This window comes from Dermacentor andersoni, chromosome 6 (genome assembly GCF_023375885.2).
Source record: "Dermacentor andersoni chromosome 6, qqDerAnde1_hic_scaffold, whole genome shotgun sequence".
Classification (NCBI taxonomy): domain Eukaryota; kingdom Metazoa; phylum Arthropoda; class Arachnida; order Ixodida; family Ixodidae; genus Dermacentor; species Dermacentor andersoni.
In genome coordinates, this window is record NC_092819.1 from 137496685 (window position 1) to 137515252 (window position 18568).

The 18568-nt window shown below is 45.7% G+C and overlaps 1 protein-coding gene across 7 annotated transcripts in view; it reads right to left on the reverse strand.

Moving 5' to 3' along the window:
• LOC126523558 (uncharacterized) overlaps window positions 1–18568 on the reverse strand; it is a 129492-nt gene that overhangs the window by 37083 nt on the left and 73841 nt on the right. For 5 of the 7 annotated variants that reach the window (XM_055066921.2, XM_055066920.2, XM_050172155.3 and 2 more), the window contains 3 exons: window positions 14530–14757; window positions 7156–7196; window positions 5355–5471 (listed from right to left, as the gene is read on the reverse strand). In XM_055066921.2, the coding sequence (XP_054922896.1) occupies window positions 5355–5471; window positions 7156–7196; window positions 14530–14757 (386 nt within the window). The remainder of the gene's footprint in view (window positions 1–5354; window positions 5472–7155; window positions 7197–14529; window positions 14758–18568) is intronic. The other 2 variants (XM_050172158.3, XM_050172159.3) reach the window with 2 other exon arrangements.

The window sequence follows — 18568 nt, forward strand, 5'->3', positions numbered from 1 at the left end:
CATTTTTTTCTGTCCTTTATTGATTGTGCACTCGCGATCTGCTATTGCTGAAAATTTCAAATTCACACAAGCCATTGCTATGCTGTACTGCCGCACAATGTGGATGCAATGGCGAGAAACATCCAGGGTGTCTACCAAATTGGCATTTCCGAATTCCCTGAGTTTTTCAGGTTTTCCCTGAGTGCCTTTGCAAAACTCCCAGAGTGATGCAGAACTATGTTTTATGTCAAGACGGGCTGAAACCATATCGCCCGATGCTGTCACTCTCTAGCAAGCATATGAAAAAAAAAAAAGACTTAATCCAATTTGATACTAAGGAGTAGTGCTCATGCTATTCAAAGAGAGAATAGAAAGGAGGGGTTAGTAACATGCACAGCAAATAAAATGCCTTCGAAAAAAAATGCAAATTGAGTCGGACATTCTCAAATACGAATAAAAAGGAGATGCATACAGAAGAAATATTTTCAAATATGAGCTATTTCTATCAACTGATAGCAAGCTTAGTGGTATGAGGCCCGAACTTTGTCACAATAGAGATTCTCTTTCAACAGCTCGTAAGTCAATGTCAACTGTCCTGACATACTCTCAGCCCACGCACGACGCCTCAGTGTTGTGCTTCACTGCTTTAAATAATTTATTTTGGTTTGGATGAGGGACACCTGCCTCTCGACATCTGCCAACACTGTTTTTTGAGCTCAAGCTGCTTCAAAACGGTGGCAGCACGCTTCCTTTCCCATTCATTCCTCAGTGCATAGGTCCTTTCTGTTCTTGTCCTTCTTCGGCCACTCGTTCGCCCCACGGACCTTTGAAGCATCTTCTTGGTCAGCTGCATAGTGCAAGTCCGATTTTTCTAACTTCCTAGCAGCCGCGAATACGTCCGAAAAATCGGCTATCTGGAAAAAATGAATGCACGTCATTTACTGCATTTAAGGGCTCAAACCGCCACAGGCACATTCGAAAACTCTATGAAGGCCTGTCGGTACATGTGTTAGGCATATTGGTGCTCGTACTGTGACAGGAAATACCGGGTACACACGTCTGTAATTAAGGAATACATACTGTGTCCCATGGGAATAGCCCCTTCCTACACTTATGCTTCACTGCAATACTTTTGCGTACGCTTCACCGAGTAACATTTCTGTACAGAGGCAAAGATGACTTTCGGGAGCCGGCATTATGCAACACACCGTGCTTTCCAAGCTTCTAAGCCAATCACGAGGACCACAAAGGCAGAGTCGGTGCCATTGCTGACAGCAGTGAATTCTTTCAATGAAAAACACGGCACCCAATGGCAAGAAACTTCATAGCGAACTTCGAAGCAGCTAGGCCTAGCGTTGCTGCAGTGGTGGCTACAGCTGCCAGCGAATCTGCGTGCGAGAGCGCCAGTTCGAGGCGGCTAGGTAATCAAAATGGCAGCGGTGGTGGCTTTGATTAATGCCCTGTCGGACTTGCCGTGACTGCAAAAAGTCAGGAAAATCGGACGGCGAAGGATTCTTGCGTCCGAAATTTCAGACGTTCTGATATATTAACTCTGTGGGGTACGTGGTGGTGCCGCGAAGCCGCCCAAATTATCGGACATACGGAAAGTCGGTCGTTGACTGTACAGCCAACAACAAGGCGTCGAAGACGATTCATTACGATTCCTGTCTGTTACTCGAGCCAGCATTACCGCAACTTTCGACCCTTTCAATAAAATTACAGCTAATTTTCCCTGATAGAGGCACAAATTCCCTGAGTTTTCCCTGAGTTTTTCCAGACTACTCAAAATCCCTGAGAATTCCCAGTTTTCCCGGTTGGTAGACACCCTGAACATCACAAAATGAGCAGCATAAGCGTCACTTCATCCCATGATGACATTGGTTTTGTTGGTTGGACAAACGTATATATCTTTTAGTAATGTATTGTACATTACCAGTCATAACCACGCTGCCGGGATATAAAAAAATATGTGGAGCTCTTACTATTGTTATGACAAGAATGAAGCCGTAACGTGAGGGGAGCATCAATGAAAGAAAGGAAGAATGACAAGACAATCTAAACTCTACCCGGGAAACTGTCTCTCTCTTGTGAGTGCGAATGCACTGCGAAAGATAATGGGCAGTGGAAGCAGCAGTAAGTAAACTAAGGGTTTTATCATCCCAAGTCTGCACAGAGACTTGCGATGATGGGCTCTGTAGTGGAGGACTCCGGATGAATTTTGACTACCTGGGTTTGTTTAACGTGCACCCGAAGTGTAGCACGCAAGTGTTTCAGCATTTTGACCCAGTTGGAATGCGGCCATGGAAGACAGCAATCGGAACCTGTGACCTCGTCACCAGCAGTGTGAAGCCACAGCCACCGAGTAACTGCGGCGGGTTAGAAGCAGGGGTGGAGTGGCATCCAATGTGTATGTGGCCTATTTCCATGGGTGGAAAATTGTACCATGCAGGTCAAGCTTAACCCTTAAAAAAAATTTAATTATGGAGTTTTGCGTGCCAAAACCATGATCTGATTTTGAGGCACGCCGTACTGGGGAACTCCGGCATAATTTGGACCGCTTGAGGTTCTTTAACATGCACATAAACCTAAGTACACAGGTGTTTTTGCATTTCGTCCTCTTGGAAATGCGGCCACTGTGGACGGAATTTGATTGCGCGACCTTGTGCTTAGCAGCCGAACACCATAGCCACTAAGCAACCATGGCGAGTGCTTAATCCTTTATAGACGAGTGTTGCCTACAGACAACATACCAGAGAACCAAATATTTTTTCTTTCTGCCTGTCGATATTGAGCATGAATTTTCTGGTTAAATGTCTTTGGCCAACACTGAATGACAGGCAGCAAGAGTAATTTGTTGGCTTAGAGGTGTAACATAGGACAAGGAAATGGAAGTTTGGCATACGACTCATTTTCTTTTATGCCCAGAGGAGACAGACCGATGTAAGGTCTCTGGCAGCAGTGGTATCACGCAATGTTACTAGAACCAGTCGAGTTTCGCAGCTCCGCACATTGGCCAGCGTAAGCACGTGGCCCATGCGGTGGTTGCGAGAACTAACGGAGCTGCGGTCAAGTCCAGCACCTTGGTATTGCACACACGTTCTGCATAAATTTATTACTCCACTGAAAAGCTTTACTGACTTCGTAATTAGAGTTTGCAGTTTTCACTATGCGTGACAGCTTCACTGTCATTCGTACTGTCATTTGTGACAGTACGAATGCTAAGGGTGGCGCGCACGCTTCGATTTCAGCGCACGCTTCGATTTCAATGGTTATGCTATACTACAAAGCTACTCCGACATCAACTGTGACTGGATAAAAGAAAAAAGACAAAAGAAATATCGTACTTATTCGAATCTAGGCCAACAGTTTCTTCCATTCATCATATACAAAACTCTAGGATCAACTTAGATTCGAGGATTAAAAAAAAAAAAAAAAAAAAAATGCGCAAGTTTGTAGCTGAAAATGATAAATATGGTCCATAGCTAGCACCATCTAGAAAAGTTAACATCGCAGCCACTACTAGCCGGGCCAGTAGCCAACTGAAGTGCACGAGCGATGTTGCCGCTTCGACCTGTGTTGTATCGGAGCTGATTCTATGGTATCGGTGTGTGGCGTGGTGTTATCGTAATGGCGCACTATAGTGCCGCTTTCAAACTAAAAGTTGTGCTAGCCACAGAGGCATACTAAGCCAGGCGGGACTTCAGCATGAATGAGAAAAACGTCCTTCGTTGGAAGGGGCAATGGGAGACGCTTTTGAGTACGCCGCAACAAGGAGATGACAGCGATAAGGAAGACAAGTGCGCAATAAGAGAGGAGCTGTTCACCGTGATCGCACAGCGTTTCGACACATGTTATCCCGCACTGTCTGCGCATGCATGGGCGCACGGACGCTAGCTTGCGCGCGTCCGCAAGCATACGTATCGTCTGGGCTATGGAGACGAGGCTAACGGTGGTGACGACGTAGAGTGAGCTCGGCATGTTCATATTAAATAAATTTTGTTATTTTGTAAACGCTGTCCTCCCTTTTTTTGTTCCCTTGTTTTGTTCAGTCTACATTCAAGGTAAGCTTTCTAAAATTTTTTCTGGCTTTGGATATTCAGTGGTCGGCTTAGAATCGGAGCCAGCCTAGATTCTAATAAATATGGTGTATACCTACCAGATAGCATAAACAAGCTTTAAAAATTATTGTTTATTGCACCAACTGCAAACAAAGAGCTCCCTTACATCCTATATGAGCTGCGCATTTCCTTGGAGAAAGTTGGTCGTATGGCGTGCTGGCCCACCCCCAAATTTAGGTTGGATCCCGTCCAAAATTTCAATCGGCCCACCCCCAGATTTCATTTCGCCTCTGTCCAAATTTGAAGTTGGCCCAGCCCCAAATTTGAAGTTGGCCCACCCCTAAATTTCATTTAGCACACCACTACTATAAGCTTCCCCTGCATTTTCTATGAAGTCCTATGTTACCCTATGGGTATTTTTTTTTATCAATCTAATTTTGTTGTAGTTCAATTTGTTCCTTACCACCTATGAAGCTCCCAATCATCTACATTTGTGTTATTATAATGATTAAATGTCTTAACTTCACAAATTACCCATTTTTGTACAGACACAAAGCATTACACTTTTTGCGTGATGGGTCTGTGGTACTCGTCAAAGGATGCTTATGCATTAAAAGTGGTGCTTAGCTCATGAATAGTAGCTGCTTTCACAACCCGGAGCAAATTAAGTCGGCATACTGCATGCTCGACAGAAGACAGGCTTCACAGCTCTGCACACCAGTGTGAGCTCCAAATACTCAAACCTCCGAACGAACTTCTGCAGGACACAACAAATGCACAGCAACAAAGCAACCACATGTAACGCAGCTGCAGCAAAGAAGGAGTGCAACCAGAAGCACTGCCGGTAGCGTGACTCAACTGCAGCACCATTATTTCTTGTGAACACCGCGGGGCCTATGTTTTCAGCGGAGCTGTGAAACTGAGGTACTCCTAGTAACGTTTGGTATCACACATGTTATGTGAAGCAAATGAAACGTACATGTATGGGTTACATATGGTGAGGGCTGTCTATACAGATTCTAAACAAAACCACAGGTGGCTTGGGGTGAATCCCATTTCCAGTTTTTATCCTGGAGTTTCCGCCCTTACTGCACAAAAGGTTTCTGCAAGATGTTTTTCTTTTCGTTGATTATGCTTATGCACATTTAGATGAATTTTTTTTTTCTGGTGTTTATATGTCTCGTTAACACAGCCCTGGCATCTCTTAGCATTGTTAAAGGTCCTGCTCTCCAGGTGCCTTGCTTGCCAAAACTTGCCAAAACTTCTGAGTGTGGCATTCACTATTTCATGCGCAGCAACAGCACAAGAATGACTCACTTGAGGTAGAAGTCGATTATGACATCGTTGAGGAACTGCCCTTCCCGCAGGCAACGCAAATCAGCACTGTGGACAGCGATGCCACCAGTCTTGGGCGGTGCGGGATACACCAGCAACCTGCCACGAACAAAAAAAAAAAAAAATAATATATTAATGCGAAAGCATTATATGGCTCCTGAAGCGAAAAATCTGGCGGCATGGCTGGAGATCGTACAAAAAGTCACGTGGTCACAGAGACACGCTCGTGCCACTGTTAGCGCGTTCGTCGCGTCTTCTTCCACAGCTCGCTCCGATGCTGATCACCATGCTAACGTTGCCATACTGCCCGTCCCTCTGCGAAGGTGCTCACAGCACTGGCCCACTCCCAGTCGGTGTGGTGATTTCGGTGAGTTCTGTCATGCCCTCCAATGGACGGACCTTCGACTTCTCAGTCAGTAGCTGCGCCTGGCTCCTTCGAACTTCCACGCAAATACACGAATGAGGCCAAGGCACGTGATGCGAGAAATTATACAAGGCAACGTGAAAACAATACCATTACGTTTCGTAAAGCCAGTCGTCCTTGAGAAGACGTCGCAATGCTTTCGCATTCATTACCGGAGGCTACCTAAGCGCCCTTGACTTTTGCTTTTTTTGACATAGTGCAGACCTCAAACAATACAAACGCATGCCTGCCAAGTACTCTGTCCGGTACAGATCACACCGAAGCCGAGATTAGCCCTCTACGGTCACATGTTCAGCTTCTGCTGACATATGTGCTTGCTTGTGTGTGCTGTTTCTTCTTTTTTTCTTTTGAGTTTCTTGCCCCACCTTTCAACCATTGATAACTGCCCCTCGCAGCATCCGTGTGCGAGGGCAGCAATTCTTTAGAGCCACACTTGAAGGAAATTATACGGGCTTTTCGTGGTATGAAGTGGCAAGAAAATACTTTTATCAGTGCGCGATTTACAGAAAGAACTCGAGAGAATTTAGACAACCTGAAAATAACTATAGTGCCAGTGGGGAATAGATTCCACGTTCAGACGAACAGTAAACATATTCAGATGAGAACACTCAAGAAGAATGGCCTTAACATTTTCTGAAAAGGAGGAAGACCTTTCATGGCACAACGTGGCATCAGCCCCGTCATGAGTCGAGGCGGTGCATTTCAAGGATTTCGTGCAATAATTACTAGAGGGAGCTCAGGTGCTGCAATTGTTCAGCCATCATGGGGATAATGGATAGTACATAGATTTGTCTGATCTTCGTGCTTGTGGATCAAGATGTTCTTGTGGCTTTAATTATTATGCTTTACCTGCCTTCTTTATCCTAAATTTTGCAGCAACTTGCTGAAAATTATGTGCTTAAAAAACCACGAAGCCGTTTGAAGCCAGAAGGACAAAGCTTAGGCAAATCAATGTACTACCCATCATTCCCATGCTAGCCGAACTGCCCCTCTTACAGGTTCTCCAGACACTAGTGCCACAGTTCCCTCTAGTAATTATTGTATGAAACTCTATGCTGCAGTTAGCCTCCATATGACAAAAGGTCATCACGGTACACACTAACCTAGGCATACGGCAAGAGACTATCGCTAAACAGTTAGCCAATACATTACTTTCTATGCTCTATGCAGGCTGGGTTGGGGATTTGTCACAACTATGTTTTAACTGTTCATACATTTTATGCAGGTACGTATTACATAGATTTCGCTGTAGTCATACGAGCAGAGCACCCTTTAAGCCTTCCCATAACCAGCATTCCTCCTGTCATATCACTGCAAGACATGCTCAAGAAATGACGGAGCAAGGAGAAAGTTACTCACTTTATATTTGGTCCCGACGAACTCTCTTCTTGTAATGACCCCTGCGAAAGCACATAAAAAGAAAGTCTGCTTTTCCAATTCCAACAAAAGCTGGACGACAAATTCTCTTTTCCTTTACGATTTCAGGTATAGACATACTGAGCTCATCAACCGGTGTTGCTGAATTGCAGAGACAACAAGCCCCCCTTTCAAAGGATTTTTTTTTTTTTTTTTCAGACCAGTAGAGGTTTATTACTCGTCTGCTGCTCCATGCTTGTCTTACTCACTAGACAGTGCAAGAAGGTTCATGCATAGAGAGATGCAGGGACAACCTACTGGAGTCAGCTGTGAAACTTAGTTGCTTTAAGGAAAACGAATACGAGGAGAAGACATTACCTGATGATTCTCTGATTAGCACATTTCGCTGTGCCATATTTGTCAAGCACACTAAAGATAGGAAGAACACTCATTTTAGTTCACGAACATTATCAACTAAAGCAACTCTAAAACTGGACAAGTGGGCAAAGTTAAAATTAAAATTAATTAAATTACGGGTCTTCACATGCCAAAACCACAATCTGATTATAAGGCATACTGAAGTGGGGGACTCCGGAATAATTTAGACAACCTGGGGTTCTTTAATGTGTACCTAAACCCAAGTACAAATGTGTTTTCGCATTTCGCCCCCATCGAAATGCAACCGCCGTGCCCGAGATTTGATCCCGTAACCTCGTGCTTAGCAGCCCAACAACATAGCCACTAAGCAACCACGGTGGGTTACAAATTGCCAAAGTTCTTCAACAAGATGGAAGAATCAGAGCATGCATTGTGCATATGCCGAATAGGACCACTGGTTCAGGTGTTGTACCGAAGGAAATTCACGAACGAATGACCTCATTTCGGGGGGAGTATGAAGAAACTGTTAACTTCAACCTCTTTCTTTCCGTCAGCTGGCAATTCTATATTCCTGCAAACTCACTCGGCAATGGGCATCTCTATTGAAATAAACATTATTTGTTTTGTTCCCCGCAAACAAAGTACAGTCAAGGACAAATTTTCCAGATGCCTGATTTTTCAGACATGCCCGATAATTCAAACACCTTTTCAGCACTGCCATGTATCTCATTGAGTCACTGTACCAAGAATGTCTGAAATTTTAGACCGAAGAACCCTTTGTCGTGCAATTTTCTGGACTTTCTGGTGTGACTGCAAGTCTGAAAGGGCTCTATTTGAAACCACCAGCACCCTCATTTTGGTTATCTTGCCACGTTGAACCAGTGGTCTCGCATGCAGATCTGCTGGCAGCTGTAGCCACAAAGCTCGGCCTAGCTGCTTTGATGTTCGCTACCAAGTTTCTTGCTGTTCGGTGCTATGATTTTTCATTGAAAGAGTTTGCCGCTGTCAGCAATGGTGTCGAGGTGGAGTTGGCGTGCAAACATGCCTGTGGCAATTTGAGCCCTTATTCATATTTGGGAGGATGGCATATTTTTTTGCCATTTTCACGGCCTCTAGGGAGTCTGAAAAATCCGACGCTGACTGTAGTCGGTTCCTTTTTAACCTGCCATAGTTTCCCCACAAGCTTCCTACAAGGTGCGCCTTTTGTGTGATGTCAGAACTCTGCTATATTATGAAATTAATAGCATTTGTGAGTAACCTTGATAGGGTGGCTACTGCAGGTAGCCAGGTAGCCTGTCTGCCATGTGGTAGAGCCGTGGCTTGAACGTAGATTGTCTGCTGCAATGCTTAAGATTCACTTTGCTTATGCTGCTATAAATTGCCATGCTATGGGGAGCGGAGTCTATAAAACTTTGCAAAAACACTGCATTGTGGCAGTAGATGCAAATAAATATGATACAATGATGCGTACCTTAGAGAATTGTAGAATCGAGGACTAAAGTGCCTTGGGGACCAAGGCACTTTAGTCCTCGATAGGGGTAAATAGGGGTATACCAGGGCAGGGCATATGCGCCGAACCATGGCGGAGCCATCCGTCGTGTGGATCCACCATTAATGTGCACCTAAATCTAAGTACACGGGTGCTTTCGCATTTCACCCCCATCGAAATGCAGCCACTGTGGCCAGGATTCGATCCCGCAAGAAACCCCATAAATTAATTAAATATTGAGTCAAGCTAAAGTGATTAGTGCTCAAGAACGTCTCAGGTGTCAGTATGAGCGTGAACAAAGCTTTAGTAATCGAGAAATTGAGGTAAATCCAGGACTCTAGCCTGAAGACAAAGTCACTCGTCATTATAATTATGTGACTAGTACTCAACCAATCGCAATTAGACGATAATCAAATTGAATTATAAGACAAATGAAAGTGTTAATTGTCCAGTTCTATTTGACTAAAAAAAAAAAAGAACTCATTGACGTCCCCCTTGACTACAACGCAGGCAGTCTAAAGGTTTCGTTTCCTCCCCTCTGTGCTGCCTGCACTTCACATTCCAGTAGTTCCATTATTGCGTAGTGCTCCGCTTATTTTGCAGGCTCACGAAACTCAGACAAACTGCAATTAGCAGAGAATTCCATGTTCATGTGATGTCGCGAGACTCCCAAACATTCCACACCACCTGACCAAAAGCAGCTGCAGCGGCGAATCCAAAGCTCCGTCTTGGCTCACTTTCTCCGTAGCCACGTGCTTGCATTTTGTGCAAAAAAAACCGTACAGTCGAACCCAGCTACATCGAACTCGCAAAAAAAAACACATACAGTTCAATATTGAGCATCATTCGATATAAGGCTGCTAAAGTATTGGATGTCATAGAAGCACATACCATTTATAAAATAACTTTACTGGTGAAACTATCTTAGTTTCGCATGAAATAGTCCTGTATTTTCTTCTGCTTGGGCAATTTCGCTGCCTGCGACGCACGCAATTCTCCACATTGTCTAAGGAGTCGGAGCAGCTGAGGTCGCAACCTTCCACATTTGCGCAGAAGCACCGGACTAGTGCGAGTGCAACAATCACCTCGAAGGACCGCGGCAAAGGACCGTCTTTGCTTTCCTCATTGTGCCCACTTTCACTTGTGCACGGTACGATGTCGGCAGTCTTCGTTTTCGGGCTCTCCCGTGGTCACGACACCATCATCTGCACTCACAAACTTATCGACTGTTGATTTGTCAACGGCTTCCGGAAATTCTGACAGCTCGCTCTAAATGTCAGTAACACCAGCAAGCTTTGTCGCACTCATCAGAATTTAGTCATCACTGGGCATGTCTGAAGCAATTTCGGATGAACCACTTGCACACGGCCGTGCGTATGCGTCAGGCACCATGGGTACCAGGTCGAGAGTTTGTCCGCTTCGCCCTAATCTCCCCCTTATTCTTCAAGATCGTGCTGAGAGTGCCCCTCAGAATCTTGCACGCTGTGGGGCATCTGACTCATCACCGCATTCGACCCGATTTATGGTATCGAGCTTCACAGCGAAAGGCGAATTCTGCCACTTCATCACGGCAAGACTGTGGGAGAAGGCCCACAAGGCGCAAACACAATAAACCCGAAAAGCAGTGAGACAACTTGCACTTGTGCCATCTTTCATGACGAGGGCACAACAGCCTCTGGTTGGCTGTCTGAGCAAGTGCTGCGGGCAGGCCAGGATCATTTTTGCAGGGGGGTGTCGACGGCTCGCTCGACACAGCGCGGTCACGGTAGGGAGAGTGGTTTGATGAAGCCACGCCGCTGGGTTTCCCCAAAACCATGAGGGAAAGCCAACTTCTGGGGGCACTTTTCTGCCACTTGACATTCGATATATTGGGAGTCACTCCTATTTTTCTTCGATGTAAGCATAACTTTTGTCATATATACTCATTCTAACTATACCGTGTTCACAAATTGTTCGATATAAAGAATAATTCGATGTAAACTGGTTTGATATAGTCGGGTTCGACTGCAGTACCATCTGTCGGGAGCCGTTTTATCACAGACGGCATTAAATGGTGATGATGGGAGCATGCAACATCACCACACCCCACTTGGGGGCAAGCGATTTGAAAATCAAACAAGCACTGCAATGTTTCTGGAATCGTATTTTAACCGTCCATGAGCAGTATTTGCCTTTGGTGGCCCAACATAAGCAAGCACGAAGACACCAATCGGAGCCACGGCTCTCACCTAGCACCAAATATGGCCCAATCTCTGAGTAACATTAAATTGTAATGTTTGCAATAAGCAAATCATGCTGCAGGCTATCTGTTTCTCTCATCTCATATAAACAAAGATAGAATAATAAATCACCGCTCTTAATGAGATCGGTTGTTGATTCAAGACCTCTTAGGCCTAAAATGGGAAGGTTTTTGTTACTCTACCCTTACCTGGGTTGCCTTGGCATTGTCAACTAAATGTGACACCACACCCTGAACTTGAGAAGCCGCCATAATTGCACAGTACCCTTAGCTGTGAACAGAGGTCCCACAGCTATATCATGAACAATGAATGCTGTTTTGCAGTATCCTACATGACACTGTCTCGAACCTGTAAATATTAACATGGTGCTACTAGCCTCAACACAGCTTGTTAAAAGCTGGTGGAGTACATAAATACAAGTCAATGAAATTCACAGAAGTAGGTGAAAAGACAACAAAAAGTACATACATCAAAACAGGATCCTTAAGGAACCACACACACACCCTCTCACAATTTGATCACATTATATACTGACTCAGATTATCCAGTGTCATTGATGGCTGTGCCAAAAGATAAGAGAAAGAGAGAGAGGAGAGAGATTGTGAAGAGGAAAACAGCCCCTCTTTCTCTTCACAATCACTATTTCTCTCTCCCTCTCTCTCTGCTGTATTTTGGCACAGCAGCCAAAGGCACTGGATACCACGCTACCCCATGAAAGTAGGTAACGGTACTTTCTACAAGCAGCACATACAGTGCTAAGCGATTCAAGCATGATAATTAGCTTTGCATGGTTGCCGGTGTATTTTGCACCACCGGTGGATGCTGGGGACATCAGACTGATGCATTCTGGTATATAACGAAGGCTTTGTGACACATTGTAACTGGATCTGGTCCGCCGGTGTTCACCTGTGGCACAGAAAGTGCCAGTTGCCATGTGGGCAGATTATCACGTTTGAATTGCTGAACACCTAACATTCCAACAAATTTAAGGCAGGCAGAATTACATGCAATGAACATGCAACCTCAACTGAGAAAGGGGCTATGTGGCGACATGTCAGGCAAAGAGCGAAACAGCCAACTTAGTTCACTGCGCAAACAACTAAAGCAAGCAAGTAAGCAAAAAAGGAAAAGGAAGCGCCCACAAACAGCACGTGCTTTTGATGTATCCCTGCACATGCTAGAATCCCATACAAGAACTGCCAGAAGTCAGTCTGTGTCGTCAAGTGACAAGGACTGAGTAGCCCGATGTTGGCAAAGAGCAACAACTGCATGGAACGCATTTCTAACACAATTCCCGCATGCCAGGGACTGATAAAAGTGAGTTCGTCTACTTGGTTACTGGTTGAAAACATGCCTGTGCATTTTGGCCATGCCTTCAACATAGCTGTTGCATGGTGGCTGTGCCGCTGTGTGATGCAACAGCAAAACTACACACAGGAGTACACATTGCGTGTAGCTGCTGCTTATTGGCTCCTCCTGGACAGGAAACTATATCACAATCAGATGGCTGGCAGCTGAAAATGGTCAAAAGTCCTTACTGGGCATGGTCTGCAATTTAGTGCGATGAATTTGGAACAGATTCCAAATGTACCAGATTACAAGAAGAATTATAATCTTTGAGTGTACTGTGGGTAGTGCTGTTGACTCAGCACAAGATATGTTGGGAATGCACATTTTGGATTCACGTGCTCCCTTGACCTGATGTGAACAGGGGGCACGAGCGGTCAAGAGGACGTTACAACAAGAGCGAATGTTTCTTGTGACCAATACCCAAGTGCAACTGAAGTGGGACCAAAGGCCTCTGCACGTCATTTCGGAACTTGGTCTACCCATTCAATCACAATGAACACTGCAACTGCCCTGAGATTTAGCAACACGAGGGAATGAGGAAAACATTAAGCTTTTGATTGCAGGCAATGCGCACATGACTGCACTGCTTGTTTTTAAACCTTGAAAGCACCAGGACGAAAGCAGAATGGCAAACTACGTACAACCTTTGAGTTGTAATAGCACTCAGAACACGAACGAAGGCTAGGGCACAACTAACACATTGCACAATGCATTGTTTTCTATGTGCCTTTATAGTCACCGTGTTCTAAGCGCTGCTCCCGCTCGAATACAAGCAACAAACTAGCCAATACTTTCATGTTACATACAATGGTTGTGGCAATTAGTGTTTAAACAGAAGGAACAGAATGGGCCATGAAAGCTCAATGTGCAATACCAATGCTGTCCAGAAAAAATGTGGGAAGGAACTCCACAAAAAGTAAACAGAGTCACACCACCCGTTGCAGCTGCAATATGCCAGTGCTTACACTGGCATTATTCCCTTTCCAAGGAGTACTTGTCTTCTGCCTTACACTAGGGCAAATAAACCTGGCAGCATGGCATGTTTACAGAAGGTCCTAAAGCTGCTAGAGGCAGAAGGGCTAATTATGACGTACAGAGTCAGAGAGGAAGCATTGCTGGCCTGGCCACTCCCAAAAGAAGGAGCTCAAAAGGCTGCCGGAAGGTAAAAAGTCGGGCATACCTGCACAACTACTAGGAGCTACAAATCCTTGACAGCAAACAGATGTTAGTAATGCTTAATGTATTCCACCTCGCTGCTGCCTTACGACCGCTTCATGCACCAAGGCACGCTACAGCCAAGGGCAAAAGTGAGGCACCTTCAGAAAGGAAGGCGGGGGCCTCACAGGAAGCACTAACGAGGCACAAGAGGTTTCGAGCCACTGAAACAATATCTCCAAATCGCCGCAGTGCATGCACAGACACCGCAGATACAGGGAACACAGGGACAGCACACCGTGCTTGACCTATAGTGCTGTTGTCCTATGTGTTGTCCTATAGTGCATATACATTCTGTGCCCATGCTTCCTTGTGCAGTACAACTTGAAGGTGGCCTACTAACGAATGCACACAGCTGCTCTCATGAACACAAAGCAGACAGCACTGGCACAGAGTAGGCCAAAGACAGTCTGCTGTAAAAATGGAATTCCGGGTAGCAGCCCCCACACCCACGGACATTTCCGAGCAGACAAATGAAGAGGCCCACCCAATGCCGGATCTCGCCCCTCCCACATTCCACAGCCACAACACCTTACTCCACAATCTCGGGACCCAGGTTCAGTAAAGAAGCAGGCGCTAGTGCACAGTGCAGAATAAGCAAGCGTGAAGAGAGGAGGTCCGCAACCATTGGCAACAAGCAGTCATGCCCAGCACCGACGCCTGTTGCTCGCCATGTTTGCCAGTGTGGCAGGAGGCAGGCCTAACCTGTTCGCTGGTTGTCACGACCGAACTGCTGCCTGATGTTGCAGCGATAGCCGAGGAGGATGAGGAAGAGGAAGAAGATCGGGTAGACCGTGCCACAATAGTAGAGGAGCTGGGCACATTGTGAATCACAACATGCGTCACGGCAGGCATGGAGCCGGCCTGCGGCTGTGCTGCCGGTGGAGCCACTGACGTCGCCACCGCTTCGCTCGCTCTCTGCAGACACGCGTGCTGGGTGTTCAAACAGAGAACAGCGCAACCAGCCACAGTGAAAGAAGTGCCAAGAATGCAGACCCACGGATGCTGGTGCATGACCCGTAGCTCTGGTGTAGCTCTGTGCACTCAAATAGACAGTCAGGACAAACGCAACAAAGAAGATTCTCAAACAAAATTTACTAGAAGGAATTCTGGTGGTCTACGGGAGCTGAAAGCATGGTGGCCCACCCAGATTGGCAAGGTGGTTAGTACAGGAGTCTGCTCATATCTAGTCCTTCTGGCTTATAACGACTTTGTGACGTTGCAAATTGATCATTTTCAACAAAACATTGCATCTGAAAAACAACAATTTGCGGTAATTAGCATGTGTGGCGAGAGTTTCTGCTTTGTGCACTTATAAGAGCGTCATCACTTGAAAATACAGAAGGATAAAGCAGAACAAATAAAGTCAGGAGAATGCTTAATGCCAACAGGCATAAAGATTACACAAATCCATGTATTATCCATCACACCTAAGGTAGCTGAGCGATTATTGACGATTAAACAAGACTTTCAGTTTACGATACAGCAACCACAGTACAGCGCCACTGCTGTTATTGCGATGTTATGGATCTCAAGGTACATTTGGGTAATTGGGCAATTATCAGCCCCAGAGTTCGAAAGTTACCAGGTTGAGTATTTAAAAAACTTAATATTTCGTGTCCCTTTTAATCTATGCAAACACATTGCTGCGTTGTGTAGGCATTTTTCACTGGATAGTATGTCTCAGGCACTGTAAGTCTTTAAATACATTTAAAAAAGCTTGTTGTGAAAGATCAGTAGGACTTAGAGAAAATGTGGCCTGACAACTGCTTCTACTGCTTTTGAATGAAGATTAGAGACATCCAGTACACCTATTGAAATCTTATGTGAAGACCTACTCCCTTATGCAGGAGGGTTTGGGGCACCATGTACTCGGTAAAGTTGAAAGGTGAATTTTGGCAAACAAGCAGACAGCAAACTCAAGAAAGACTAATATGCAGCATGGCATTTCTAGAAATATCCAAATAAGCGAGAACATAAGCCAAGATATCATACTAGAAACGAAAGAAAAACGAACCAGGCTTAGCATAAGAGAGTTATAACAAGATATTGGAGACTTCTACAGGATAACTCAAAGCCTAGACCTGCTCACAAGTCAAGTCAAAATCGAATCATAGGGCTTAATGTGCCGAAGTCACACATGGGTGATGGGAGACGTCGCAATGAACGCCCCGAATTAAGTTTGACCACGTGGGGTTTCTTAGTGTGTACCAAGCGTTCGTGCTTTCTGCCTCCATGGAAATGTGGCTCGTGCGGTTGAGAATCGAACCCACGACCTCGTTCTAATCAGCATAAAGCCATGGTGGCCTTAATGCCAGTTATAATGTGGCTTCCGCTAGAAAAAAATCCCACAGGTAAGTGCAGTTGCAAGCGTGCATCTCAACGAGGTAAATAAGCAACTAGGACGATGCGGAAGAGGAGACCCGAAACGAACAAACGAAAGAAAACAAAAAAAAAAGAAAGAAAAATGTGGCAGCACTTGTGGGCGCGCGCAGAGGTTGCCTGGGCAATGAAGAAACCCTTGCTTGGCTGCTTATCAGTGATTCGTGCTCCGCAATGAACCCAGATATTGCGCATGCGACCTTGAGTGCTGTCAGTTTAAGACGGTGTTCCGCAAATTTAGTTCAGAGCTCTTAGGCTTTATGTCCACATGCGAGCTTCTGCCATTCCTACCAGTACACGCACATAGAAACTTGGTAGGCCTTCGCAATAGTTGCCATGGCTGATCGCCCAAGAAACCAAACTTTGCTTCCCATGCACTGCTGTCAGTTCAGCCAGTGCGTGCGATCGCATGCCCAATCTTTGTCATCATCTAGGGGCACAAACATATCAAGGGCAAGCTTCCCGCAATGGCGAGCTGCCTGACACTCCCAATGGCTAGGCCTAACCAGCATGCCTTGATGGGAGTCTGCAACCACAGCTGTGGTTTGGTGCTGAATCAAGGAAACGCATCGCAGCGGCATATGGCACTTGCAAAGCACAGAAACCACCTCAACAACAAAAGGGAAGGCCTGAGTGGCACGGCCAACACTGGAATGGCAGTGGAAGTTTTCGACTGGAAATTTTCGACATCTCCCGCATGTGAACCCGTCCTAAAACTGGAACGAAACACTGTACGGCTTCCGAAATTTTGGAAGCCGTTCTACACTAGTTTTGTGGAGTTCATGGCAGCACAGTGGCAATTTTGAACAATCAAGCAGGTCTGAAAATTTAGAAAGCGACTTACTTTCCTCTATGTTGCACATGTTTTTCTTTTTTTACTTTGCTTCGTGCAAAAACCGAGTTCTCAGACATAAACCTTTCAATTTTTGCAAGTTTAAACAGATGCAAACATCCAGGTCACATGATTCAATTTTCAGATATACACGCAGTTGCTTGGTCTACATGTTTTGAATGTGTGCAGCCTTCGAAAAATTCTGTTTTGGTTATAGTGTGGCACAGCTTATAGTGCGGATATTTGAGACTACGGCGACTTACGCTATAAGCAGTTTATGCTGTAGTAGGTTTCGAATCGAATCAAATCAAGGAAAGAAAGCCAAATACCAAAAATAATATTGAATATCAGAAAATTTTCACAAAATTTAATGCTTACAAATTTTGGCCAACGAAATACGGAGCTGCACATGCTCTGGAGCCTCCTAGAATTGCATAACAACAATGTAGCAAGCTATCAGTAACTTAGGTGCACAGAAATCAAAATACAGTAAAACCTCGTTAAACCATACCCGCTTAAACAGTAGTTTCAGTTTAAAAGTAGTAAAGTCAATTCCCCGACTCAGCGGCCATTGAACATAATGTATTTTGTATCCGCATAAACCGTACCAGCTTATTGCGTACGCATCGGTTAAAACGTAGCGTTTCAACTTTTCGTCGCGCAAACACGGCGGTGCGTCGTCTCCATTGGGCGGTCCGGCAAAACAACAAGCCTCAGAGTTTGGAACAACGGCTCCTTGTGCGCTTGCGCGTGAAGCCACATCAACATCAACATCATTTCGACGCCGTGCCAGAGCGTCAGAGCGTTGTGGCGTCGTGCAAGCGAGGACTCGCGTCATGCCAAAGCTCGGATAAAAAAGACGCCGGGTGCTCAGCATAGAAGAAAAATTAGACATCATCCGTGCTATCGAACGTGACACGAAGAAGTCGGCGCTGGCCCGCGAGCTGCATCTGCTGTTGACTACAGTGTGCGGCATTTGGAATGCGAAGAAGTTGCTCGGCAGCGCTGCGGCGACCGCGAAGAGATGTCGGCCACGAGGTTGGACTTTTCGCCATTGTTGCCCCTGTTGTTGCCGAAGTGTCTACTAGCGACAGTGATGAGGACGACATGGAAAGCGACAGCACGGGCGATTCAGGCCCGACAGTTGCAGAAGCTGCGCGTTACGTCAGCCTCATGAATGCAATCGTCACGACGAGAACAGGGGCACGATAACGTAACTATTCCAAACGAAAAGTATTTCGAACTCTGGCACCCGGCAATGAAAAAGGCGCCCCCGGGACTTCTGCAGCACTACTGCGCGCGTGCACGGACGATACGTAACGCCAACGAGGTATCTACCGTGCGAGTGTTTGCCGAGAAGAGGGGGCTGGCTGAGAAGCTGGCACGCAGCTTCAGCAAGTTTGAGGCCGCTGTCGTCGTGCTAGGCCGCCGCGGCATCAAACGAAAATAGCACTTTGGCACGCGAAGTGAATAAATACTGCATGTGTTTTCCCCTTTCATCGCACTCTCTCAGAGTTCTGTTTTCGACAG